Below are 27,771 nucleotides of genomic sequence, written 5' to 3' on the forward strand. Positions count from 1 at the left end.
ATCGAAATGGCTTTTTGTAGTCCTACAAAATTGCATTTTTTTTTGCGGGCTGAATAGGGTTTGTTTCTATACTGCGGGATTGGCCTTTGGTCCTCACTTAGGACACAGCAGCAGCAGAGTATACAGTAGATTTAGTAAAATATATGCAAGGAAGTTGAATTATTGCAGATGTATCTGTCAAACCAGAGGGTGATTCAAAATACATAAACATGTATTCAAAAAGTAACAGAAAATAATAATTAAAAATATTGAGACAATGCAGTGAATTTAGAATTTCTAAAATACATTTACAGACAAATAATTGGGGGGAAAAAAGCAAGGAATCAATTTTTTTTATTAATATTCTGGATATAAAAAAATACATCCATGTTAGTCCCATAATTTTACAGATGATCCTTTTAAGGAGAGTCCAAAAAACAACAACAGTGAGTAGACTCTCTAAAGCTCATATGGAAGTGCCTCGGTCAGGGTCATTGCCAAGGCTGAGCCCTAGAGAAGGAGTTGGCTGGTATGGAATAGACGACATAGTTTTAATTGGACTTCGAAAAAATCCACCATTGGGTGCTCTGTGTCTGAAAGGGCCAGTTCGGTGCTCAGGCACATTTCCAAATGCAAAACCAGAGGCAGCTTTAGTGGACAAGTTACGACTTAGAGTTTGTATTTGTTCTGGTATAAAGGTTGTAGTGGTTATATGAGTGTTCCTAAAATCACTAATTTGCTCCAGAGTTTGTCTTGTTGGTAATGAGTCGATGTCTAAAGGTGTTAGATCAACTGATGATGAGGAAAACTGTTTATGAGGACTGTCGTCATCAGTGCACAGGCTGTTTACACGTCGGTGGAGATGTTCCAGGTCAATTTCTTTGTCATCCTGGAGGAGAAAAGAGAGGGAGATGCACAGTATTCAGTAGGAACCTTAAATATATGATGTTGGGCCTATCCAGACATCAACTACTAAATGATATAGCCACATATGTAAAGGTAAACTAAACTTTTTTTTTACCTTGCTTTAAAAAAAAAAAAAATTTGTTGATGCTCAAACGTTAATCAGATTTCCACAACCAGAAATTAGAAAACCTGTCACCTACAAACAGCCATTTTGTGAGTTTAAATGAGTGTTTCCCGACCTTAGTCCTCAAAGTACACTAACATTTCAAGTTTTAGAGCACAGATGATTAGATCAGATTAACAGATACTAATTAAGTCCCCTGTGCTCAAATATGATTATCCTTAAAACCTGAATTGCTAGTGTGCCATGAAGAACGAGGTTGGAAACTCCTGGTTTAAACAGATGCATTCACTAGGAGCCATTAATATATATGCTAAGTCATATGACTAGATCCTAGTAAATGGATAGAATGTCATTGTTAAAACATTTTTTAAAGCAAATAATTTCATGGTTCACTGCAAGCATTTTGCTTAAGCCTACCCATTTATGCCACACAGAAAAATGAGGTGTCATCATCCCAGCTCTAGTCAGAAATTATATATTTGGTGGACATTATTTTTATATGCCCACAAAATGGCAGCTTCCATTATGTGTAGGTAATAGGCACAACATAAAAGTGTACTAAAAATATCAAGCTAATGCAGAAAAGCACCTTAAAATAATAACTATAGTAAAAAGGACACGTAGTCTATCCACAATGAAAAGTATTGGACAAAAATCAGTTGCATTCATTTTTAAAATCCAATTGAAAACATTTTATTAGCAAGATTTTTTTTAAATGCAAATATAGGAGTTTATAAAAATGTCAGAGTTTTTCACATCAATAGGTAAGATTTTAATAATATATTTTTTTAATTATTAATATTTATATATATATATATATATATATATATATATATATATATATGATGCCACAAGGTGTCTGCTGTGTCATATCATTTCCTATAAAAGAAGAAACACAATACTACATCAACATAGGATAAGAAAAACAAGTAATGTAATCCAAGGCAAAGTAGAGTATGAATAGAATATGGAGTGAAGAGTAGGTACTGTGGCGAGAAAAAATCTAGGGGTGAAGGGTCTTGAAAGAGGATGGATTATAAATAAACAACCAACTAATCTGTATCCAACAAGAGGAATGGTCACAGGATTGAGAAGGAATAAAAAAAATGAAGGTGCATTGGTCACAAGGATAGTGCTAGGAGTCTGACACTGTGGAATTCAGTTGTATGATAAATGTGTAAACATCTTGCATTCGGGGGGGGGGGGGTACTGATTACCAAGGCCCAGGCTAGTTGGTGGGGTCCAACAGGGCCCCCGACAGGGGGGTGCGATGGGTACAGCTGTTCAGGGCCCCGGCCTCTGGAGTGGCCCGGGCAGCTGCCCCCAGCGGCATGGATCACCCTCCCCCGCACCCCACCTCCCCAACCTGGCAGACCCCATCCAGGCATGCACAATGTGCAGTGCAGCTTGCAGAGTGCCGAGCTTAGGACACAAAGGGGCTCGGCGCTCTGCACGCTGCACAGACAGTGTGCACTCCGGACCATGAAGGAGGGAGACAGAGATGCCAACGCTGCTGGATGCTGGTAAGTAATGGGGGTGGAGTGCACGTCAGTGCGGGCGGGGGGCACTGTGCTGCTGTGGGCCCTGCCTGAAGGTCATTCCCGGGCCCCAACATTTCTAGCAGCGGGCCTGGGGTCCAATACAGCTCCTGAGGCAGACATTTCCCCCCCTCTGTAGTGCTTTTGCGGAGGAAGAGTGTCCTATTTTGCAGCAAAGAGCACAGTGTGGAGTATTTTTCTATAATATCTTAGAGGGGGCATAATCACATCACCCAGATTTGACCATGCCACCTCCTCCCACCAGTATATGGACCCTTGTTATCTCTTGACTTCTTTAGAATTGTGTATGATACATTAATTTAGACAATCTAGTATTTTATTGCTTGGGAACTGCTGTCAAAGTGTCTCACGATGTTGTAGTATAGAATGTACTGTACCCCAGCATGTAGTAGTTAAGGTATAATGCACATGATTATGTATAGAATAACAGGAATCTGTAATGCAAGAGAGCTGTTTTCATTATATGTCAAATGTTATATACAAGGACTTTTTGGAATGTGAAGAATAAAAATGAATAAAATTGATGGCCAATAAGGTTATTAAATGGATTCTGGCTTTAGTTAGCTAATTATGTGAACTGGCATAAAGTATGTTTTCTTTGATTTTTCATCTCAGTCCATCCTCAGCTTTCAATTCCATTTTGAAAATTACACATTTTCAATAGTTCAAAGACAGGTACTAAATTATGCATTTCTAATAGTTTTACCGTCTTTAAATTTTAAGAGCTGATTAAAACTTGTGGATTAAATATAACTACCTTTCAACTGCCCCTTTCTTCAACTCGCATTACGCCAACAACTTTTTCATCCCTGCTAGTGTCTTTTTATATATGCTCCAACGCATGCTGGAAAAGTTCTGTTGAACTAAATATATTCTTATCCAGAAAGTTTTATTGCTCTGAGGTTGGAGTAAACAGCTGAGGCTTGCACAAGTCCGTAACAGTAGGTGAGTTATATCACTAGTTGTTTATGAGATAGAGTACCTCTGATCTTTTTTCACTCTGGACTGAAATAACATGCAAGGGTTCCTCCAAAATGTGGACAAAACCACCAGCGCTGTACCTCCACACAGTATAATTAAATAATATATATTTGTATAATGTATACAAAAAGTTCTTTCTTTTTAAGGAAGCCACAATGTATATGATTATATCCAACTCCTCCTACAGTATGTCTGGTCAGTAAACCTAAATATAACTAACCTCAGCTTAGAGCCCTATGCTCACATAGGGGTTTCTTTACAAGATGCTAGGTATCTTCACACTAAAACCTAATCCAATGGATACAAATAATGGCAGTTGTTTTTATGGGCTGCTCCAAAACTGACCTTCTGGGGATACAAAGCAGGAAACAAAGCAAGGTCTCAACAATGTCAGGTGTACACTCCACTCATCAACACCTGATATTGTTGTTTAGACCTGGCTTTGTTTTATGCTGGCAATTTATCCTTGTTTCTCCTATCTGGATACAGAGAACAAGGATAGTCTACACTCTCAGAGTGAATTTTTGTTCTTTGAAATAATTTTTAATGCTGTATCTTTGATACAATGTATTTTTTTTTACGTATGACTACAATAAATACATTTAAATGGTTAGTCCGTAATCAAAAGCCTTTATCCTGGTTTAACCATTGAGCGACACAAAGATAACTTTCATTGCACATAGGGCTTGGTGCCGAGGTGAGTCCTGTGTCTATGGGGATAGTAGACTGGTGACGGGTGTGAACAATTGACGTTGATGATAGAAGCTGTGATTATGTGACACCTACACATACAACTAAAGACACCTTTATATGCCCATAGGGTATCCCCAGAAGGTCAGTTTTGGGGCAGCCCATAAAACAACTGCCATTATTTGTATCCATTGGATTCATTTTAAGTGTGAAGATACATACCATTGTTTAAAGAAACCCCTATAGGAACATAGGGCTCTGACCTAGAGTCAGTTATAACATCTAGGTTTACCGACCAGACATAGGAGGCATTGAATATAATCATATACATTGGGCTTCGATAAAAATAAAGAACTTTTTGTATACATTACACAAATATATATATATATATATATGTGTGTTATTTAATTATACTGTGTGGAGGTACAGCACTGATGGATTTTCCCGGAGGCAATGGAGTCATCTGCCGCTGGGCACCAGGCTCCATTGCCTCCGATGTTCCGCTTAGTGCCACTGCTGCCTGCCACACTTATCTTACTCATAGTGGTGCGGCTATGTTATGCAGCAGCTCGGGTCAGCAGGCGGGCACGGGCAGGTGCCCCTGTATCCTTGTGAGCAGTGGTGCGGGCAGGTGCCCCTCTCCCCTGTGTTCGGGCTCCCCCGTAGCCATGTATGCAGTGGCCGTGTCACTGCTCCTCTCTGTCACCTGGCTGGGGCTAAAGTCGGCCTGAGCAAGCCAGCCAGTGATGAATAGCCAGTATTTGGGCGGCAGACAGTCCACTCCACACAGCCAGTGTGCGAGTGTGACTGTCACTGAAGCAGGCAGGCGGCAGCTTTCATCTAAAAGCCGCGAGCTGGGAGGGAGATGCGGCAGCCTTTGAGGGTAAGTCTATGAAGCCCCTCTCTCCCTGACATTCTTTCTTTCTTTCTCACACTCTTGTTTCTCTGTTTCTCCATGAATCCTCTCTCTCTCCCCCCCCCCCTCTCTCTCTCTCCCCCTCTCTCTCTCTTTTCTATGAAGGGGAAGGGGATTTTATCTTGCCTCCGGGCAAAGTGAACACACCAGTTGTGACTATTATAACATCTTCTCTCCCAATAGGTCCATTACGTTTTATATATTGTTCATGTGTTTACATATGTAATTTTTTAAATATGCCATTAAAATTCATATTTTATTTAAATTGATGTATACACTTTATTAGTTTCCTTGAGCGCTGCTTCTTTTGTTGTTTTTTGTTTCCATTTGTTTGGGGAACTGACCATCCCCTAAAGCGGCGGCTCCTTAAGGTGACAACACATATATAGGCACTCTAAAAGATTAACCTCTGGTTGATCAGTACGTAGAACTTATGCCACTGCATGTTAGTAAGGAATTGCTAAAATCTAGGATATTTCCATAAGCTGCAGTACCAGTGGCGCAGTCATTGTCTTATGCGCCTGTGTTACAAGATATAAGGGTTAATAGGTAAAGTAACGATAAGTGTGCAATGTTCTCTATTTCATTCTAATGTCCCAAAAGGCAAGAGCAGATAGAGCACTGCTTTCTCCACATAGCCAATCGACTGGCCTCATATCAGTCATACTGTTCCAACATCAGCTGTAAGATGGTGGGCTGGCGGAAACATGTTCAAACATTAAGACACTTATTGTTATCAGATTTCTGTATTTAAGGGGAACACCAGCAGCTAAAATTCATCAGCAACTTATCGAACTGTAATGGGTGCTTCAAAAAAGTGTCATATTGCAGCTCGATAAAGCCAGCCCATACAGTCAAATGTTACTACACTACCATTGAGAGGTACAGTTTCTGGACCATCCTCTATACAGCCTTGACCAGGCACCATGTGATTCCATTGAAGAAGTACCTGGGTGGAAAGTGATTCATAATCAAAAAGTGTACCATGTAAACAAATGCTTAGACAAGTATGGGCACTATGTGGAAATATAACCTGTACCAAGATCACACTATTGATTATTGTATATGTAGGCATTGAGTACTATTACACAATAAATATAATAAAACACCGTAAACAAAACTGTTCATTCATTTAATCCAGGTCAAACTGATCTGGAAATTGCAGAGGAATCTGAGAGTTTAGGATTAAGTCTGGGGTCAGAATGAGATTCATAAGGGTGCTGTAATTATTAAATAACTGAAATGCTTATTAGCCTAAAATAGCTTTGGCAATTACACTAGAGATAGTTTATTTTAAGAGCAGAGACAAATTAATGTTAACTAAATAATGCATTTATTTTTAATTTATAGATGTTAATATTTTTGTGTGTCATTTCATGGCGGCAGCATGTTCGTGCGCTACTTCCGGGTTGGCGTCCCCTTGCACTCGCCACACTTTCTAGGGGAAACAGACCCGGAAGTAGCGCGCGGCCATGCTGCCGCAACGAAACTAAACAAGTACCAATGTAACAATGAAATTATTTATCAACAGACCTATGGTGTGTTTTGAAAAAAAAAGGTCAGACAACTTTTCTAAAAGAATAATGAATGTGGTCTTGCCAATATTAATTTATTCCATGGCAAAAATCGCTGTAAATCTGTGAGAAGTCACAGTCTATTACATGTCATCCATGTAATAGATGGGTGACATGTAATGTTAACTAAATAATGCATTTCTTTTTAATTTATAGATGTTAATATTTTTATGTGTCATTTCATGGCGGCAGCATGTTCGCACGCTACTTCCGGGTCGACGTCCCCTTGCACTCGCCACACTTTGTAAAATAAAGTCCATGCCAACGTGGATAGTTGATACCCCCACTATCCACATTGGCGTGGAGTTGATTTTAGATAGTGTGGTGAGCATAGCGAGCCACCGAGCCTGAAGCGTGGGCGATCGCAGCGAGCCACGCAAGGGGAAACAGACCCATAAGTAACGCGCGGCCATGCTGCTGCCGTGAAACTAAACAAGTACCAATGTAACAATTAAATTATTTATCAACAGATCTATGGTGTGTTTTGAAAAAAAGGTCAGACAATTTTTCTAACAATGGATGTGGTCTTGCCAATATTAATTTATTCCATGGCAAAAATCACTGTAGAGAAGTCACAGTCTATTACATGTCACCCATGTCTAGAAATTGAGTGTTCCTGCACACAAACATGTTTGTTCAGTACATGTTTCTAAATAGATGTCAAGTGATTTAAAGATTGCGAATGTATGAAATCCAAAACTGGTGAGGTATGTAAATTACAATCGGGATTTGGATTTGTTTTTAAAGCAAAACTTTAGCAAAATGTATCAATGACTGAAGTTTAAAATCCCTCGAAAAGGTTGCCTATTATTGTTTTATATTATTTATTATATTAATGCAGTTTAGTTCCATAGACTTAAGTAATTTGAATTAAGTTATTTATTGTTTAACCAGGAGAACTGATTTATGCTTTTGTGTAAATCATGAATTGTGTAAAAAATCAGACAACAATCTAGTTATTGAAGTTTTCAATCCCGGGATTTCGGGATTAGACTGCGCATGCGCAGTCTAATGCTGGGCAGCATCTGAGCACTTGCTCAGACGTTGCCCAGCTTCTCCCTTCCTCGGCTATCCAGCTTTGCGCAGCATGACTTAGGCACAGGACGTGCAGATGCTCAGTTGTTCCACCCGTAACCAGGCGCACCGCCCTATCACTGTCCCGGCACAGATGTCAGCTGTTCCACCTGACCCCAGGCCCATCACCCGTATCGCTGTCCTGGCTCCCAGTTGCACGCCCCACTAAGCATTTGTCAGCCACCAGGTTCCATGATGCACTCGCCAGGCTCCCGGCCATGCAGGTAATTATGTGAGGTGGCCAGGCATTATTTTTGTTAGGAAAGCCGACCCCGTATTACCTCTTAATGATTGCCATCACTTGTGGTTATACACCTTTCTTATCAAGCAACCTGTTTAAAATAGGTGATGGTATTCATAAATTAAAAGGGAAGTTCAAGAACAGAGCATTGTGTCCCTCTTGGAATGGGTCATGTTGGGAGGTATGACCAATCTCCTGGTCTGTGAGAAGCCCTTCACATGCAGCACTACAATTGCATAGAACATGTTACATAGGACTTATCTAACAGCATCATGTTCCTCCACTGCTAAATACTCTTTATATGACAGATCCTTCTTGATTACAACTCTGTCTTGTATAGATTGTTTTAAATTAAACTGGCTCCTTGGATTTCTGACATCACTTTAATCAATGTTGCTTGTGAACAAGCACATTTTGTGCAAAAAGAAAGCTATACTTAAAGGCAAACAGGGAACCTAAGCAATTTTCATACATAACACCAACCATATGGGATGCAGTCACCATGTTGACAGTAACTTTGTAGACAGTCATAGAGTTATGTAATGTTGACTAGTTCACAATGTCGACATGTGAAATGTCGATATTATGAACAATGGCAACATTTTAGGGATAGGCTAAGGAAGTCAAGGGTTAGGGTTAAGCAAGGGGTAGGGTTATTTTGAGGGCTGAAAACAGAGGATTAAGCTGTGGGGGGAGTGTAGGGGTTAGGGATATGGGTAGCATACTCACCGTAGATGACTCTGATGGGATTCGGAGTTAGCTGTCCAACGGGCCACAAGACACTACCAGAGCCATTGGAGCAGGTAAGTGAAGCTGGTTCATCACTGGGACTGTTTTGTTGACATTCTAATCATGTCGACATGATGCAAGTTGATATGATGAATGTCGACAAAGCAAATCCAACCACAGCCAAGCTAAGATGTTAATTGCTTACTTAAAGCATGAGATACATCTGGGTGAAAGTCCATGCTTTAAACATGCCATTTGTTTCTAAAGAAAAAGAAAACGACCTATTGGGAGTGCTAGCGTTGTGAAAGCTGCTTGAAATATAAATAAAGAAGGAATTAAATATACAAATATTCATAACACAGATCTAATACAGTATTTGCTATATCTGCTACTATGAGCTACTTAGTTACAGCTGCTAAAGAAAATGATTGTGGTTCATCATAGAGAACTGATAAATGTTTATTAATAAGTCGGAATTCAAATTCCAAATTTCATAGCTAATGGATAGATAAATGACTTTAGGAGGACACTTACCGGTATGCGGGTCGTCTGTGTTTCCTCCAACCCGCTCACGATGTAGCGGGGGGGGGGATCCGATGGCGACCCGCACCCGGGAGTATGGTCGTTCTTCAGATCCTACCTGCTGCAGGTAGGATCTGAATAACGACCGACCCACGGGACCGCGCATCGGATCGGTATCGGTCCACACCAGGACAGAAAAGGGCCCAATCACCACACAATCTACATCCAATCGGTCGGAATTGGATCTAGATTGATGGGATCGGACCCTTGTCCTCCTGGTGTGTACCCAGCAATGCAACCCTTCTAAACATGCCTTCAGCTGCAATCAGATTCTATAATTTATCTAGCACATTTAAAAAAAGATAGTTAGAATCTCATTGGTTGCTATGGACAATACCTCACCTTGCCCTTTGATAAAACTTTGATAAAAGTACCCAAGGTCACTTTTAGAAAACAAATTGACTCCATAAGTAGAAAGCATACAGTAAAAAAGAAAAAGAAAAAGAATGTTCAGAATAAAAGAGAAGGCTACATGCTAATCATATTCATCTCTTACTTTATTGCCAGCTGAGATTGTTTGAGATTTCACATTAGCAAATAGCCTTCACTTTTATTCTGAACATTCCTTTTATTTTTATGTTTTATTCAAGTGGCCTTGAGTCATTTATATATCCATTAGCACTGACAGTTTTTGTTATTTATAGGTGCTTTATGTTTCTGGTATATTTTGTTTGTACCTTTCAATATAGATGCTTCTATTTTTTTTTGTCCACTAGCTTTATTTATGTGAGAACATATCTCCCTAACTGCAGAACCTTTGATCTTTCTCATTTATCCATTTAGCCACCTTATGAGTTAGTTTTACCATGAGTTAGTTAGCCAGTCTGACCAGCCTGTGGCTCGCAAGCTGTTGTAAAACTACAAATCCCAGAATTCCATGTGAGAATTTTAGCATTCCCTTAAATCCAAACTGTGACAGTGCATTCTGGGACGTTTAGCTGGGAAACTACAGGTTGGCCAGGCATGGCATAGAATGACAAATCTAACTTTTATCTATTTTGCTCATTGCTGTCTATGTTCTGCTTCTCCTAAATGACAGTTGATGTGTAAGTGACATCCTAAATGCAGTTAAACATCAACATCTTCTGTAGTATACTAAAGAAATAGACATTGTGCACCTTTCCAGCCACTGTGAAAGTACAAGTCCCAGCATACCGACCTATCTTTGCATACTCCACTAAATCTGATCGAAAGAAGGGTGCAATGTCAATACATACACATAATATTATTAATATTCCAATAGTGGCTCAGTAATAAATAAATGAACTGCAGTTATTTTCCTGGAATTGCCATCTTTTTACATTTTACCTGTACTGTATATTGAAACCTTTCCTCAATTTGCATGGTACTTACAGTGAAGGCTGGTGGCGAATGCCTAGTAAGTTTTGGTTTGTTAATATGAAGCAATAAAAGTCTGTAAGTTTGATGCTGTTGGGCTATCAGCTTTGGCCTCCAGCAGTGTTGATGAGTGTTCCATTAGGCCTTGAGCTTATCAGAAGAGATTCCTGGCCACAGATGTCAGCCTGTAAATAATAAATCCTATTATGTAGTAGCGGGGGATGCCAGACTATATTTCATAGATAAGTTATAGAAATATGTGGAGAGATTTTTTTTCATCTATAAAGAGCTGTGTATTGCATTAGAAGGAAAGGCTTCATCGTACTGATTATTGGAAAAAAAACAAAATGCCAGAGGGTAAATCAGTAGGGAAATTTATAATAATCAGATTTTTTTTTGTTGGGGGTGTCTAGGTCAGAATTTTGATACAACACTATAACTGCAAGTTTATAATGTATGTATCAGGTAAAATTAAAAATATACTGTAAGTAATGGGGCCTACACACATAGCGATTTCAGGGCACTTTCTATGCGATCTAACCCGGACGCTTAGAAAATGCCCGTACATCGCTCCGTGTGTAGGGGCCATAGCAATTGCGATGCGGCCCGTGTGCTGAGCGAACTTGCTGAGTGTTCACTCAGAATGCTTCAGCATCTCCCCGTGTGTAGGCCCCTTAAGACTGCAACATTGTATACTGTTGGTAACAGGATAGATCACAGAAGTATCAAGGACATTATCAAGCATTTTATTTGCTAGCGATGTGCTGTTCTACACAGCACCTCAGACACACGATTACTCAGCTGACTGATGACCACCTATGCTGATGGGGATATCTATACAATTTATTTTTGTACCTGTCAGATTAAATCCAACACAATCTGATTAAACAGAGTTGTGTAGTGGTTACACATGGCTCAAGGTCGCAGCAATTAGATGATATGATGCTATGGTTTGCAGCATAGTGATGCTTAAAATCGGAATGCATGTATGACAATGGTAGAAAAAAAAAAAATAACGTGCATAATGAACTGAATAAATATAGTCCAACTTAGGGGACATATGTAATAGCGCCTGAGTTTGTCGGAGGTGTGTGATACCGGCCGGACACGGACATTTTTTTTGAAAGCATCAACCATTTACAAGTCAAAACTATGCCTTGTAAGTGATTACTGGTTTATAAAAATGTCCGTGTTCGGCCGGTATCACCCACCTCCAGTGAACTCGGATGCTATTACTTATGGCCCGATATATCTTAATAACAAACTAAGAATGTCTGTAAAATATTGTCAAACATATTTACTTTTCTATCAGTTATCACATTTCATAACATGACACCATTGCCGTTTGTAATCATTGTGTTATACTTCAGTAATAAATAAATCTATCTGGCTGCATTCACAGTATACTAATAAGAGATAACGGCAAATAATAAAAGATTACTTAGGATTACATAGGACCCATTAAAGCCTACAGTGCAGGAAGAGTTTCTAGGACTCTGTAAATTTTAATTCTACAAAAACAAAAACAAATTTCAGAGACAGTACATTCTTTCAAGTGTTATTAGAATTTGCCAGTTCAAGTTATATATTCAACCTAAAGTTTAGTTTTGTATAATTCTGTCATTTGTTTAAGCATTTGTCCAGTGCCACATATATTTGATCTATGTACCAGTCCCCTCGGAACAGGCACTTGCATGATAAGCAATGTGCAAAAAATATATTGTTAATATATATGCAAATGCAACATTTTACTGGTGGACATGAGATGAGAGTGTCAAAACATTAGGGTTGCACAGAGCTATTCGTGTTTTCCTTTATCTCTCAGCATAAGGCCAATTAAAGCAGTTAAAAAAACAGAATGGACTTCTGGGCAATAACATATACATTGCATCAATTTGATTGACTACACCAACTGGAATATAAATGTATAGCATATGTGCTAACACCATATATGAATCCACGATATGCAAATCCATAAACATAGTCTTCTTTTTCCAATCACTTTAAAGAAAATTTGACAGAATTGTGACAATTAACAATATTCAGTTATTTATGTCATCATTGTACCTAAAACTCCAACCACCTTATATAAAATACCTACCAACAGCAGTGCATATTAGATTTATTAAAAGCTGTAAAATGGATCAGAAATGTACATACAGTATTTCAATTAAGACTGGGAGTTATGGTGTAAAGGTGCATAAACACGGAATGTTGAAAACGAGCCGACATCATTACCGATGATTTCAAATCGTTCATCGTGCGTACACGTGGTTTGAAACATTTCACTAAAGATTGGTCTATGATCTTCCTGCATGTATGAAGGAGCATAGACCAATGTTAATGATTGGTGGGTACGCGCATCAAGAATGATACACGGAACAATTTGAACAATTGGATGTTCTGGTCGATCGTGAATGCCCATATCTTACTTTAAAATCTTTCCATGTATATGCACCTTAAGCCTATTAAATTACATATCAGTGAGTATAAATGAGTCTTATGATCAGTCAGTATTATATGAACCAAAATTTATATGAACAGGAAACCACTAGGCAAGCCACAGAAAACTCTATTTATTGGGGAACTCTTATGATAGTCAAAACTTAACCACACACACACACACACTGAACAATTAGTAAAAATGGGGTATAGTTTGTAAAAAGTAATATTTTAACTATTATAACAAATATAATTTTCTGTGTCTTGCATATTGGTTTCCTGTTCATAGAATTTTTGGTTGTCATATACCATTGACCCTAGACTTTATCTCTATGTTCATATAACGATTCAGTATCAGTAAATCCTAGTTACTATGGGAAATCAGTGTACCTTCAATCCCTCCTACCTTCTAATCCTAGGCTATGCTCTACAAAATTTGGCAATACCCATACTATATCTATCTATCTATCTATCTATCTATCTATCTATCTATCTATCTATCTATCTATCCCACTGTCCGTACACACAGTGAGATATTGGCTAATGACCAATTTTGACTAGATGCACTGGAGATTTCCACTAAGCAATTTTGTCTAAATAATGATAGTTTATGATCTAGTCAAAATTTCCTTGCCAATGCTATATGACAACCAAAATTATATGAACAGGAAATCACTATGCAAGACACAGAAAACTTATTGGGCAACTTTTATAATAGTTAAAACTTAAACACACACACACACACACACACACACACACACACACACACACACACACACACACACACGGAACAATTAGTAAAAATTAGGTGTAGTTTGTAAAAAGTTACATAAAAAGTTAGAGAGCCCTAACAAATACATTTTTCTGTGTCTTTCATATCAGGAAGAGTAGGCTAATCATTACTTGAAGTTTCAACATCAATTATCACTTAAGTTATTTCACTCTGGAGAGATACATATATTGAGTCAGTTACACATTCTCCTGTTGCCCAGATGATTTTACATTTCCAGTGCACCTTTTTTCCACATATCTTCTCTATAATCAAACAGCTCAAGTAAAGGTACATGTATGGCAACACACATTTTAATTTCACAATTTGTCAATTTGAACATCTCATATGTCTTATCTTGTCTGTTCATATGATTGTCATTATTTTATTAACCCACTGAGACAGTATCAATAAATACATTGATTTTATTTCACCAACAATTTAATGTAAAATATTCTGATTTCAATATCTCATAAAAGAGGTGGCTGCAGAGCTGTGCTATTTAGAGGGATTGACTGTGTGTATTTGGGTCATGTTCTTAAAGTTTCCTACATTCAAACTGAAAATGTTGTCCATGAAGTTATTTGCGCTATAATGTTATTGTTTAGGCAGTGCTTATGTTGTACCTCATTTTAATAAGATTTCCAGTTGAAACAAAATATATGCCATGCAATACTTAGTATAATGGTATAAAGAGGGTTATTCTGGTTGATTCGCAAGACTGCGGATTCTCAGCCTTGTGAGTAGACCAAACCCCATCCACCAAACCCCGCCCCCTCACAGCGTTTGTTCCTATGTACAGACTGTGAATGGATGTTTAGGGGGAAATTTACTAAAGGAAATTTGTAAAAAAATAGGTGTATTTGTATCCAGAAATACACTTATTTTTGACATTTACTGTCCCGAAAATACGGCAATTCGTAGTCGTATTCATGTGCAATCAATACGAATACGAATTGCCGTATTTTCGGGATAGTAAATGTCAAAAATAAGTGTATTTCTGGATACAAATACAATTATTTTTTACAAATTTCCTTTAGTAAATTTCCCCCTTAATGTAAACATTCATTCACAGTCTGTGCATAGGAACAAATCACCGACCATCAAAAGATGTGGAAGGTGCACACATATAAAAGTGACTTTCAAGTCATTTGCATATGCGTGCACGCTGGGACGGAAATGGACGGGCTGCTGACATCCGGTGATGCCAGCTGCCTGCCCCCCCGCATCCACGTCACAGTGCCCAGCATTCCCATGGAACATCCATGAAATGCTGGGTGTTCCCATATGGTAATGAGCTGCCTGGCACTCCAAGCCCCTCTCCACTCCCTGCCTGCTATGTTGGGTGCATGCATCCAGCAAACAGAATGATTGCCATGGGTGCACACACCCTGCGTATGCACATGCGCATAAAGGCACATGCACACTAAAAACATTGTTCCCTGTGCGAACGCAGACTAGTTGCGTATGGACCAGAATAAGGTCCAAAATCTTTTACTATGAAATCAATGCAGATGTACGATGTCACCTCAGAAGTCAAGCTTTTGTCTTGCACTGAGCTTCCATATTAAATTAGAACTGGTACCATTAAAAGGACTACAATATGGTATTTGAGGTTTTAATGCTATCTCACCATATATGTTACTTAGACCCTCATCCACTCAGTGCACATATCCAGTTTGGAATATTGTAACCTTTTCCTATTTTGCCTTCATGACTCCCATTTCTCTCCACTCCAAACTGTCATCAATGCTGTTGTTCGTCTTACTCCTCAGGTGTACCACAACTTCCTCTCCTCTCCTACAAGCTCTACATTGGCTCTTCTTCCCCTTCAGAACCCAATTCAAGATTCTCAAACTTACTTACAGAGCTCTTGCCTAATCATCTCACATTTACATGTGTGACCTTCACACATTCAGTACCCAGCAGTCTATTTCTGCAGCTATAATGCATGGCTCCTTTCCGAGTAAAAAGGCATGTCTGTTAATAATCGCATTGTTAATAATCGCATATGCACTAACATATGCAATTATTAATACAAAGGACAGCTCTTGCGATGTGGACCCTCCCTCTCTGGACCCTTACCCGGCTGCTGCTGCTCAGCCAGAGCTCTGCCTCCTCCTCCCTGCACCCAGAAGAGGTGCAGGGAGAACGTTTCTGGTCCAGGCAGCACAGCGGGAGAAAGGGGTATCTGGATTTATTATAGACTGACTCATGATAGACATATGTCATATGGTCGACCAATAATGGTCGACAGTCAAAAGGTCGACTGGGTCATAAGGTCAACAGTCAAAAGGTCGACAGGGTCAAAAGGTCGACAAGGTTTAAAGGTTGACACACAATAGGTTGACAGGGTCTAAAGGTCGACAGTCAAAGGTCGACATGGTTTAAAGGTCGACATGCACTAGGTCGACATGGTCAAAAGGTCGACATGAAAAAGGTTGATGTGCATTTTTTTACAAAATTTTCAGCCGACATGTGCAGACAGGTGGTATTTCATGCCCCACCATCCACTAGGGTGTGGAGGGAGAATAAAATAGTGTGCCAAGTGCAGCGAAGCACCGTGCCCGAAGCATGGAGAGCGCAGCGAGCCATGCAAGGGGACTTGGTACACTTAGACACTGTTCACGTCAACCTATGTCAACATAGACTCCCTAAAAACATTAAAAACTCATGTCGACCTTTTGACCATGTCTACCTTTTCCATGTCAACCTTTTGGCCATGTTAACCTTTTTCGTGACAACCTTTTAACAATGTCGACATTTTACCTGTCGACTTTTATACCCTGTCGACCTTTTGACCCTGTCGACCTTGTGACTGTCGACCATTAGTGGTTGACCATATGACTGTCTATCATGAGTCAGTCTGTGTTTTATACCATAACCGGAGAAAGGTAAGGGGGCTGCGTGGATCTTTGGGGTTGCGGGGGAAGCAAAGGGAAGCTCATAGGCTTCTATGGGAACTGGCGTAACCCCGACAGAGAAGCCCCAGTGGTGGAGCTTTGCTGCATATGAAAATGCAGTAAAAAACATGAAAACTGGGTTTTTAACTGCATTTTTTGTTTGGTGCTTATCGCCCATAATGTTAAAAGACAGTTAGGAGCTGGTTTGTCGGTACTTTATGTCTATCCACTTTATCTGTCTAGATCCTTTAATTTTGGGGTAGCCAACTCCAGTCCTTGAGAGCTACCAACAGGAAAGCTGCCCATACACGGTCCGTTTAACGGATCCATTCGGGACTTAAATAGTACACATCGCATCGCATGCCTTGTGCATGCAGTGTGCATGCAATGCGATCCGATGCAATGTGTAGCTAGTACAAAAAGTATGTGCAGTACATACTTTTTGTACTGTACTATGTGATGTGCGGGAGCGCGCATCGCATAGTACAAAATGGAGCCGCCGCAAAACGGAGCGTGTATGGGCTCCTTTAATGTTTTCCAGAACTCCTCACAGAATCACAAGTGAAGTAATTAGCTCCACCTGTGGCTCTTTGAAAATGTTTCAGCTAGTAATGAGTGAACCTTTGCAGCAGTTAGGTCAAGGACCGTAGTTGGCTACCACTGCTTTAGTTTATAGACCACCAAATCACTCACTGGGTAAATAGTGCTTTGAAAAAAAAAAAAAAATTTGGATATCCCTTTGAATTCCACATGATGAACTGCAGAATCAGGAGAGTTTATACTAGCAGCAATGCCCTGCAAACAGTCTCTTGCATCCACAGTGCATGACAGCTAATTTCCAACTGTAGAAAATATTAGTAGTCCTGGGTCTATTTATTGTAAAGCTCTTGAGTAACCAGATTGAGTACCAGCTGCAGCCTGAAATATTTTACACTCTGACTATTAAAAATCTGCGCAGCATATTCCATATTAATAATGATGTCATTTGTCTCATGCCATGCAGTTGGCCTACGTACAGCTGAAAGGACATCTGGTGTTCAAAAATCTGATAGATAAAAAAAAAAACACGGACATACACAAACCATCTTTTCCCTATAATTTCCGTAATACTGCTCTTTTATTGGAAATGGCTTTTGTGGGGTTTAATAGGCATTGTTTTTTGTTAATTGATCATACTGATGTTTAACAGACTGCTTCGTCACCAAATGTTTACAGCATAAAATCTAATAATAACAGTACAGTTGAATGTTTTATGTAAGAATATAAATGATACATACCATATATCATGGATAAATTATACATTAGGGCCTCACATTTTAACCTTGGCGCCTATTTATTAATGTCTTTTTTTTTCAGTAAATACTTACAAATTTATAGCTCTAAGAGATAGCAGATCTTAAAAGTAGTCCCCATAGCTTGTTATCTGTGCTGTGTGTCGGGAGACCCAGCACTGAGACAACGGAGTCCAGGCTCTTTATCTGCAAGAGGGACCCGGCGCTGTCTGCCCGGAGACCTGGCTCTGCATGTGCAGGAAAGACCTGCTTTTCAGGCTGTCACAACTGTATCAAACCCCTTGCTCCCTTCCTCTTTCTCCCCTCCTTCCTCTGTCCCTTTCCCTCCTGTCAGTGATGCCTGTCATTCTTACACATCCATTTCAACCCCTAACCCCTCTCTTCCTCCCTCTTCTCTCTCTCTCTCTCTCTCTCTCCCTCTTTTCTCTCTCCTACTCTCTTTTTCCTCTTGCCCCCTTTCTCTCAAACCTCTCTCACTCCTCTCGATCTCTCATGAGCATATAACCCCCTGACAACGAGCATAGAAACGCTGGGGCAACAAGCATATAGGTAAAAAATAAATGGAATAAATGGATGTCCTCACAGCCATAGAGAGAGTGTTTATGTCTGGGTAAGGGGAAAATGTATTGAAGAAGCCTGGGTAATGTAAAGAGGCGTCACCATACCTCTACAAAAAGACCACAGTGAAAATGGTATTTGTGGCCAGGGGCAGAATTCCCAGGTACAATGAATACCAAGCGCTGAAGGGGTACCAGAATATACTGCAGCAACTATGGGGATCACAGCAGGATCCCTGCTCTTCCAACTGAGCATTATGATGTAGCTCAGGCATGTCCAACGTTGGCCCTCCAGATGTTTTGAAACTACACATCCCAGAATGCTTTGCAATAGTGTTAGCATTCTCTAATAGCAAAACTGTGAGAAAGCATGCTGGGATGTGTAGTTTCACAACATCTGGAGGGCCAACGTTGGACATGCCTGATGTAGCTGCTGCTAATGCAGAGTTCATTGTCTGCTAACACCTGCAGTAGGGGACATGACAGCTCCTGCCTGTTACTGCTTAGCCCAGGGCTGGGCAATTGCGGCCCTCCAGATGTTGAGGAACTACACATCCCAGGATGCTTTGCATTAGTTTTGCTATGTGGCCATGCTGAAACTGATGCAAGGCATGCTGAGATGTGTAGTTCCTCAACATCTGGAGGGCCGCAATTGCCCAGCCCTGGCTTAGCCTGTGCTGAAGCAGTAAGACCCACCCACCAGTGAATGCTAATTCTGTATGCTGCAAACAGATAAATCTCATGAGACTGACCCTGACCACAGTGTAGCAGGAGCCCTTTTACTTTGAGTTCCAGTCCTTGTAGGCCAGCTTACCATATTTGTTTCCCTTTTTTTAAAAGGGGGGGTAACAAACTCCAATTTGCTTCTCGGTGACAGGAATGAACTTATGTCCAGGAATTAACTTATGTCCATATTTGTGGCACTGTGAAGTTTAACCACACACTGAGTCTACAGGGTGGTGCCATTTTAGCCCCCAGCCATCAGCAGATAAGGGGGTAGTGATCACTGTGATCACTACCCCCAGCACACCCCACCCACCCCCACACACTTCTGTCCATACAGAGAAATCTGCTGTAATTCAGAAGACTCCTAACTCCACAGAAAACCCATGCTGGGGCAACACAAACTTTTTGCCACTGGATACCACTGATAAGGAAACTGCATACAGAAGAGTTATTACTGAAGGGAGTGGCGCTAAATGGCCACAGTGTGGGGCTAAACTCTGTGCTGAGGGTTTAAAAAATAAATCACTGCCTATCAGCTGTCAATGGCAGATATCCAAGAAATCTCTACCATCATAGCTAAAGTATTAACCATTGGTAGCATACCAGAAATCTCTGCTAACCCTCTATAATTAATGGCCATCCTGTATGTTAATCAAGAAGGGTCCAAACTCTAAATACTGTACTACCACTGTACTTTCTACTCTTCTTAAAATTCCCCAGAATATAATTTCTTAGTGTTATTGTGAAATCTATCATGGGTAAGTATCCTCTTCGGTGAATCGGTTTCTCTGTTCTTAGGACAGGTGTTCAGTACTTCACATGAAGACAATTCTTTATCAATAGCAAACAATTTATTATTTACAGAAACGAGTATAATGTGTTTCAATATCGTCCGTTCAATAGTTACAATATAAATAACAACAAGAAATAACAATTTTTATTACACTGGAACAGCGGATGTTGATCCTTCACTGTAATCCTCCACTCCTGCGCTTCTTTACTCTACACATAAATATATGACTAACCCTATCTTCTTGCTACAATGCAAACAAGTTTAATGCAATTTCACTTACCATTTACATATACTAAATGCAATATCCAATATTCATATAGCCATTACAGTAAATATTAGAGATCTCTTTTCTATCGGGTACCAGCATGTATTATTGCGCAATAATTATTAAACATTACCCTAGTCTTGTTGTGTCTTTTGTGTAACTGCAGTTACTGTACTTTTCATTTAAGCGCTTATTAAGAGGAGTATGTCTTTTTATCCTGCAGATGTTAGAGTCTCACGCTGAGAATATCTTACCACAGCGTATTTGTAATCCAATAGTGTAAACTCGGAGATTATCAGGCAATGTCTGCAAATAGCAATAATGTATCCATTCAAGTAACTCCTTCTATGTGAATGCTGTCACTGCTGAATATTTCCTTATATCAGTAAATGTAGGTGACTGAACTGCATTACTCTATGTTCGCTGCACGGACAGCTCAGTTCCTTAGTAGAATGCCCACAAAACATACAATAATGTTTCCAATATTCAGAGCTCTCCTGGCTGTGCTATATGTCACTCTGTCTTTAATAAATCTTTCTTTCAACACTTGCCTGCGTATCAGTCTCACCATATACTGCAGTGAAAGTAGACAATTTTCTGAAGCGACTCTGCTCCCTTAGTACTGGACGTTGCTGGAGTAGGTTGCTACGGTGACAGTTACTGTTGTCGGGCACTAGCTGACCGGTATGTGTAGCTACTAGCTAGCGGTGAAACCCTTTAGGTATATGATCTGTTTACTCAAATGCAGGATCCTCAATGTAAATGAGTCTGGACGTTTTATGAGGTAATCCTCACTTTAGCTGGATCATAGTTTAACTCTCTGCCAGAAGTCTTTGCTGTGCTGTATAAATACTGTCCTGTATACAAATGTACTGTTCCTCGGCTAAGGCTGTGTGATGTTCCAGCAGTATAGCACTAGGTATATCACGCATAGGAAACTGTGCTGGCTCCCTGAATATCAATTCCTGCAGCTTGATACTATTAGATAGTTAGCCATTCCCCTCCTTTGCTATATATATGGGTGTCAGGGCGGGACTCACTCTTATGACTGCGGATTAGTATTCTCCTTTGCCTCTGGCCAGGACTGCCCTCCGGATGCTGCGTCACTGCTGATTCTCCACCTCAGAGACCGCCTGTCAGCACCGCTATCCGCCCTGCCTGCTGTGTAGCTCTGCCTGTTACACATCTCCTCAGGGATTCTCCATCTTCCCCTCACAGACTGCACAGCACAACTCTTCCTCACTCTCAACTGTCTCCCCTGACCCTGGTCATGTGACCAACTCCTGACCTCTTCAACAGTTGCAGAGACTGCTGGGAATTGTTCATTTCTCAGACAATGTCCCCTGTGGGGATAGCATATGTTTATAGCACAATATATCTTATATTAATAATAACTAGTATGGCATCGTATGCCTATAAATCACTACATGCACATATATATGAATTTATCACATTTTTCCCCGGTAAAACATTGCATGTCCTCAGGCAATGGACTTTATACATTTTTAAACATCAATATACTACATATATATATTTCAAACATTGCAAATCATTACATGCTTTTTAAGTCAAGAAAGTTTACATTTTTATCATAAATCATTCTTTACTTTAAACATATATGTTCAATCTCTGAATCGGAGGGGTTTTACCCCTCTGGTACTTCTAATGAGTCTGCTGGACATCTCCTCTACACCATCTTTGTGGAGGAATGGGCCACATTCCACGGCCTCTCTTCTTTTCTCTGCGAGGAGTATTTCCCTAAGGCGCTGAAGATATACTGGGTCTTGCATAGGATGGTAGGGAACTTGTGGTATTGCGTCTTCTTCTGTACAGTCCTGGCATGGCTCAAGTTGGTTTCTGTGTACCATCTTAAGAACTTGGTGGTCATCTCCATCTCTTCTTATTCCATACACCCCAGTGTCTGTAGCCGAAAGGTGAACAATTACGTAGGGTTCAGATTCCCAGAAGGGATCTAAGTCGTTACTCCGTTGGTCATCCAGCTTCCAAACTAGGTCTCCCACTCGGAATGATGTGGCATTCGCGTCCTGGCCATAACTTGTCCCTTGTGGGTGGTGGGCTGTCTCCATCCTTTCTTCCACTACTTTCTCGGCCAGTTCATGCCAATGCTCGTGTTCGTTCAACCCATCGGTCTGAATCACTTCTGTCCCCTCGGGGAGGGTGTCAAGCTCCTGATCCGCTGCGCTGTTTCCCCTACCAAAAGGTTGCCTGTGGGAGAATGGCGGTGGACTTCTGCACTGGATGGGTCTCTGCGGAGGGAACACTTCTTCCACTCTCTCCCCTTCACTTGCTTGGTCTGTACTTATGCCTTCTCCACCAGATTCGGCAGCATCCTCTACTTTTGGCTGGTAAGACCATCTGCGGAACTGACGTTTGTTGGGAGCAAACCGGCTTCCTTTAACTGGTACACCACCAGGGCCCGTCACGTTGGCTGCCTCAGCACCCTTCTCTCCTTCTACCACATCAAATTCAACCGTCTCGCATTCTCCAACACTGCGCAGAAATTTCTGGGGGTTGTTTCTCTTTATGGCCGTCTCATGGACAAAGACATCATCTTTTGTGTCATTCCTGTTGATGAAGCCATACCTCTTCCGGACATTAAACCACTTGACCGTTCCTTGTACTTGCGTAGCCAGCACCCTCTTCCCTGCCTGGCTTCTCCGGTCATAGACTGTGTATTGCATGACTCGTCTCACAGTCTGAGCTCGGTTGAACAGTTCTGGTGTCAGTGTCGAGATTAGTTCTTCCGGGCAATTTCTTAGGACATTCATTCCAACAATTATGGGCGGTAACCATTGGTCCTTAACGGCCGTAATTAAACATCCTTGATTGATGAGATGAGCTTGCCCTATCTTGATCTCAGCTTCAAAGTATCCGCAACACTCGATACGTTGTCCATTGCTGGCTAACAAATTCAACCCGGCCGGTGGTGTGGCTATGACACTTTCTTTCCTCCAATGCTTAATGAACTCATCCCATCGAATCGTAGTCACTTGTGACCCGGTATCCAACAATGCTGGTATGCTGACTCCATTCACCTTGATTTCAATGGTAGGGCAACACCCAATGAGTTTTGGTATCCATTCTTGCGACGTGGGACCTTCTACTGAAGATACTCCCGACGGTTGGTCCCGGACCTCGGGAGTTCTGTTTAAATGTTCCGTACTGCGGCAATTTTTCTCAATATGCCCGCTCCTTTGGCAATGCCTGCAGATGGGTCTTCCTTGTTCATCGAATTTATCTGTAGGAAGTCGGCGGGAGCTCCATGAAGCGTTTCTCCCATCATTTCCGTAATGGGGTTCTCTCTCCATCTGCCAGGGTCTCTGTAAGGTCTGCGTCTCTTTTAAGGTTCTCAATTCTCGACAAAGATCAGTCATTCCTTGTGTCAATTCAGCAATTTGCCCTTTCATTTCTTCGATGGGGTCTTTAAAGGCAGCAGATTGAATTTGCTGAAAAACGGTTTCAACAGGGGTGATTACGGTTCCTTTTATGGGTTTATCGCCTAAAACCTTTACTATCAACTCCTTGAAGTCTGAAAAGCTGATAGGTGATTCTTGTCGATGTAGCATCTTTAGCTGCCCTTTGGTATTTGCATCATAGATTCCGTCGAGAAATTGACTCGTTAAAGTTTCATCTTCATTCAGTTCCCTTGGGGCACACAACTTAATATCTTGCAATGCCTCCTGCAATTCTACAGCATATTCTCGTAGCGATTCATGCGGTTGCTGCTTCCGGGAATAGAACTGCGTTTTGAGTTCTGATAAAGTCTTAGCATCGAACACTTTTGCTAACTTGTCCAATATATCCGCTGCCGATTTCTTTTGGCTTTCCGGCCACGACTTCACTTCCCTTTTCGCAAATCCTCTCAGTTGAGCCAACAGTATCTCTATTTGTTGATTTTCATCTAATCTATATACCTGGAACATGGTTTCAATTTGTTCCCTAAAGTCGCGGAACGCATTGGTTTCAGTCATTCCACTATCTCCGGTATAAGTGGGAAGCCATGGCGCCCCCAAGTAATAGGGCATAGTTATCACTGCCGGTTTAAGTGCCATTGAACTTATTCTATCCGTTGCATTTCCTTGGTCCTCGTTGCCAAGCATCTCTTCTTGACTATTGTCTTGAGACATTTTGAGTGACGCAGGGTTGGGTTTTCTCCGCTTTTGATGTACGTATCCTGTTCGTCAGACGCCAAATGTGAAATCTATCATGGGTAAGTATCCTCTTCGGTGAATCGGTTTCTCTGTTCTTAGGACAGGTGTTCAGTACTTCACATGAAGACAATTCTTTATCAATAGCAAACAATTTATTATTTACAGAAACGAGTATAATGTGTTTCAATATCGTCCGTTCAATAGTTACAATATAAATAACAACAAGAAATAACAATTTTTATTACACTGGAACAGCGGATGTTGATCCTTCACTGTAATCCTCCACTCCTGCGCTTCTTTACTCTACACATAAATATATGACTAACCCTATCTTCTTGCTACAATGCAAACAAGTTTAATGCAATTTCACTTACCATTTACATATACTAAATGCAATATCCAATATTCATATAGCCATTACAGTAAATATTAGAGATCTCTTTTCTATCGGGTACCAGCATGTATTATTGCGCAATAATTATTAAACATTACCCTAGTCTTGTTGTGTCTTTTGTGTAACTGCAGTTACTGTACTTTTCATTTAAGCGCTTATTAAGAGGAGTATGTCTTTTTATCCTGCAGATGTTAGAGTCTCACGCTGAGAATATCTTACCACAGCGTATTTGTAATCCAATAGTGTAAACTCGGAGATTATCAGGCAATGTCTGCAAATAGCAATAATGTATCCATTCAAGTAACTCCTTCTATGTGAATGCTGTCACTGCTGAATATTTCCTTATATCAGTAAATGTAGGTGACTGAACTGCATTACTCTATGTTCGCTGCACGGACAGCTCAGTTCCTTAGTAGAATGCCCACAAAACATACAATAATGTTTCCAATATTCAGAGCTCTCCTGGCTGTGCTATATGTCACTCTGTCTTTAATAAATCTTTCTTTCAACACTTGCCTGCGTATCAGTCTCACCATATACTGCAGTGAAAGTAGACAATTTTCTGAAGCGACTCTGCTCCCTTAGTACTGGACGTTGCTGGAGTAGGTTGCTACGGTGACAGTTACTGTTGTCGGGCACTAGCTGACCGGTATGTGTAGCTACTAGCTAGCGGTGAAACCCTTTAGGTATATGATCTGTTTACTCAAATGCAGGATCCTCAATGTAAATGAGTCTGGACGTTTTATGAGGTAATCCTCACTTTAGCTGGATCATAGTTTAACTCTCTGCCAGAAGTCTTTGCTGTGCTGTATAAATACTGTCCTGTATACAAATGTACTGTTCCTCGGCTAAGGCTGTGTGATGTTCCAGCAGTATAGCACTAGGTATATCACGCATAGGAAACTGTGCTGGCTCCCTGAATATCAATTCCTGCAGCTTGATACTATTAGATAGTTAGCCATTCCCCTCCTTTGCTATATATATGGGTGTCAGGGCGGGACTCACTCTTATGACTGCGGATTAGTATTCTCCTTTGCCTCTGGCCAGGACTGCCCTCCGGATGCTGCGTCACTGCTGATTCTCCACCTCAGAGACCGCCTGTCAGCACCGCTATCCGCCCTGCCTGCTGTGTAGCTCTGCCTGTTACACATCTCAGGGATTCTCCATCTTCCCCTCACAGACTGCACAGCACAACTCTTCCTCACTCTCAACTGTCTCCCCTGACCCTGGTCATGTGACCAACTCCTGACCTCTTCAACAGTTGCAGAGACTGCTGGGAATTGTTCATTTCTCAGACAATGTCCCCTGTGGGGATAGCATATGTTTATAGCACAATATATCTTATATTAATAATAACTAGTATGGCATCGTATGCCTATAAATCACTACATGCACATATATATGAATTTATCACATTATGATATGCAGAATAAGGACAAGGCTGTAGGGGATAGTACATAGGTGCCACATACTTAGATGTAAGTTGCTGTGTAGAAAAAATGCTGCTAGCTTCTGTGTGGTACATGCAAAAGTAGGCAGTATTCCCTGCATGCAAACAAAGAAAAAAAACTACATCTGTACCTCCTGCATGTTCAAGTCCAGGCTGACGTCTCCAGGCCTGATGTAGAGTTGCATATATCTGTGGCAACTTTGTGTGATGGTAAATAACTAACTTCAAAAGTGGCTACATCCATGTAGCCATTCCACCAATCTCCATGCAGCTGTTTATGCCCAGCTTTCATCCACTTACATCCACTCAATCGAAAATGGAGATGCTGTACTTTGCGCATGCATCTGATTGGCCAATAATAGATCAAAGATGTGTATGCTTGGCTATGGACTCAGGGCCATTTTAATGTATAGGCACACCGAGCAGCTGTCCAGGGTGCCATGATTCCAGGCAGTGGCGTAGCTACGTTTTGGGTGCCCCCCTGCCTTTAGGGGGGGGCACCCATACCCACCCCCCACCGCCGCCGCCCCGTCGCCTATGCTAACCCCCTCCCCCGCAGTCTTACCTATCGCGCTGCGCTGGTCCCGGCGGCTCCGTTCATCTGCTGAGGACCACCACAAAATGGCCGCCCCTATACAGCAGACAGTTTCAGAGAACAGTGTGCCATATGGGGGCGGCCATTTTGTGGTGGTCCTCATCAGAAGAACGGAGCCGCCGGGACCAGCGAGATACGTAAGTCTGCGGGGGATTGGGGGGGGGGGTAACTATAGCACCGCAGCCCCCACATGCACAGCGCCCCCCGTGGTGGCGGGGGCTGCGGTGCTATAGTTACGCCCCTGATTCCAGGGGCCTTCTATCAGGACCAGGCGCATCTTTCCCCCAAAATTTAGAGCCACTGAGATACAGACAATCATAGCTGACAGGCAGCATTCTATACCTGCCACCCAGCCTGCAGCCAAAAAATGAGTTACTGTTAGCATGCTGATTAATGGATGGCTGTAGCTATCCACCAATCAGAGTGGTGACAGCCATTCATCATATGATTATTATTTTTTTGATTTATTTATTTCCATGAATGGATGGGTAGGGGCCCCAGCACATTGATGGCCCCAAATGGATCATGCATGGTACAAACAATCATACGATCCATTTGAAGAAGAACTTGAATCAGTCTTGTGCGCTGGATTTGCTCCCAACTCTTAATCAGGTGCAGGATATTCATCCACAACTTTTGATTTTAATTATGTATTGTCCACCTGTATTTTGTCTAGTGTAGCATATTATTGATTTTTATTTTAAATAATTTACTTTTAAT

General features: G+C 41.0%; 1 protein-coding gene across 2 annotated transcripts in view; it reads right to left on the reverse strand.

Annotated features, from left to right (window-relative positions):
* Positions 1 to 316: 316 nt before the first annotated feature.
* Positions 317 to 27,771, reverse strand: part of GRID2 (glutamate ionotropic receptor delta type subunit 2) — a 1,102,902-nt gene continuing 1,075,447 nt past the window's right edge. The window contains exons 16-17 of one of the 2 annotated variants that reach the window (XR_014472933.1): positions 10,709 to 10,878; positions 733 to 868 (exon numbers count right to left, since the gene is read on the reverse strand). Coding sequence is in view for 1 of the 2 variants with exons in the window: in XM_083179104.1 (XP_083035230.1) it covers positions 446 to 868 (423 nt within the window). In the remaining variant the exon portion in view is untranslated. Of the gene's footprint in view, positions 869 to 10,708; positions 10,879 to 27,771 lie in introns of both variants that reach the window. The other variant, XM_083179104.1, reaches the window with a different exon arrangement.

Source organism: Crinia signifera, chromosome 1 (genome assembly GCF_055691185.1).
Source record: "Crinia signifera chromosome 1, ASM5569118v1, whole genome shotgun sequence".
Taxonomy (NCBI): Eukaryota; Metazoa; Chordata; class Amphibia; order Anura; family Myobatrachidae; genus Crinia; species Crinia signifera.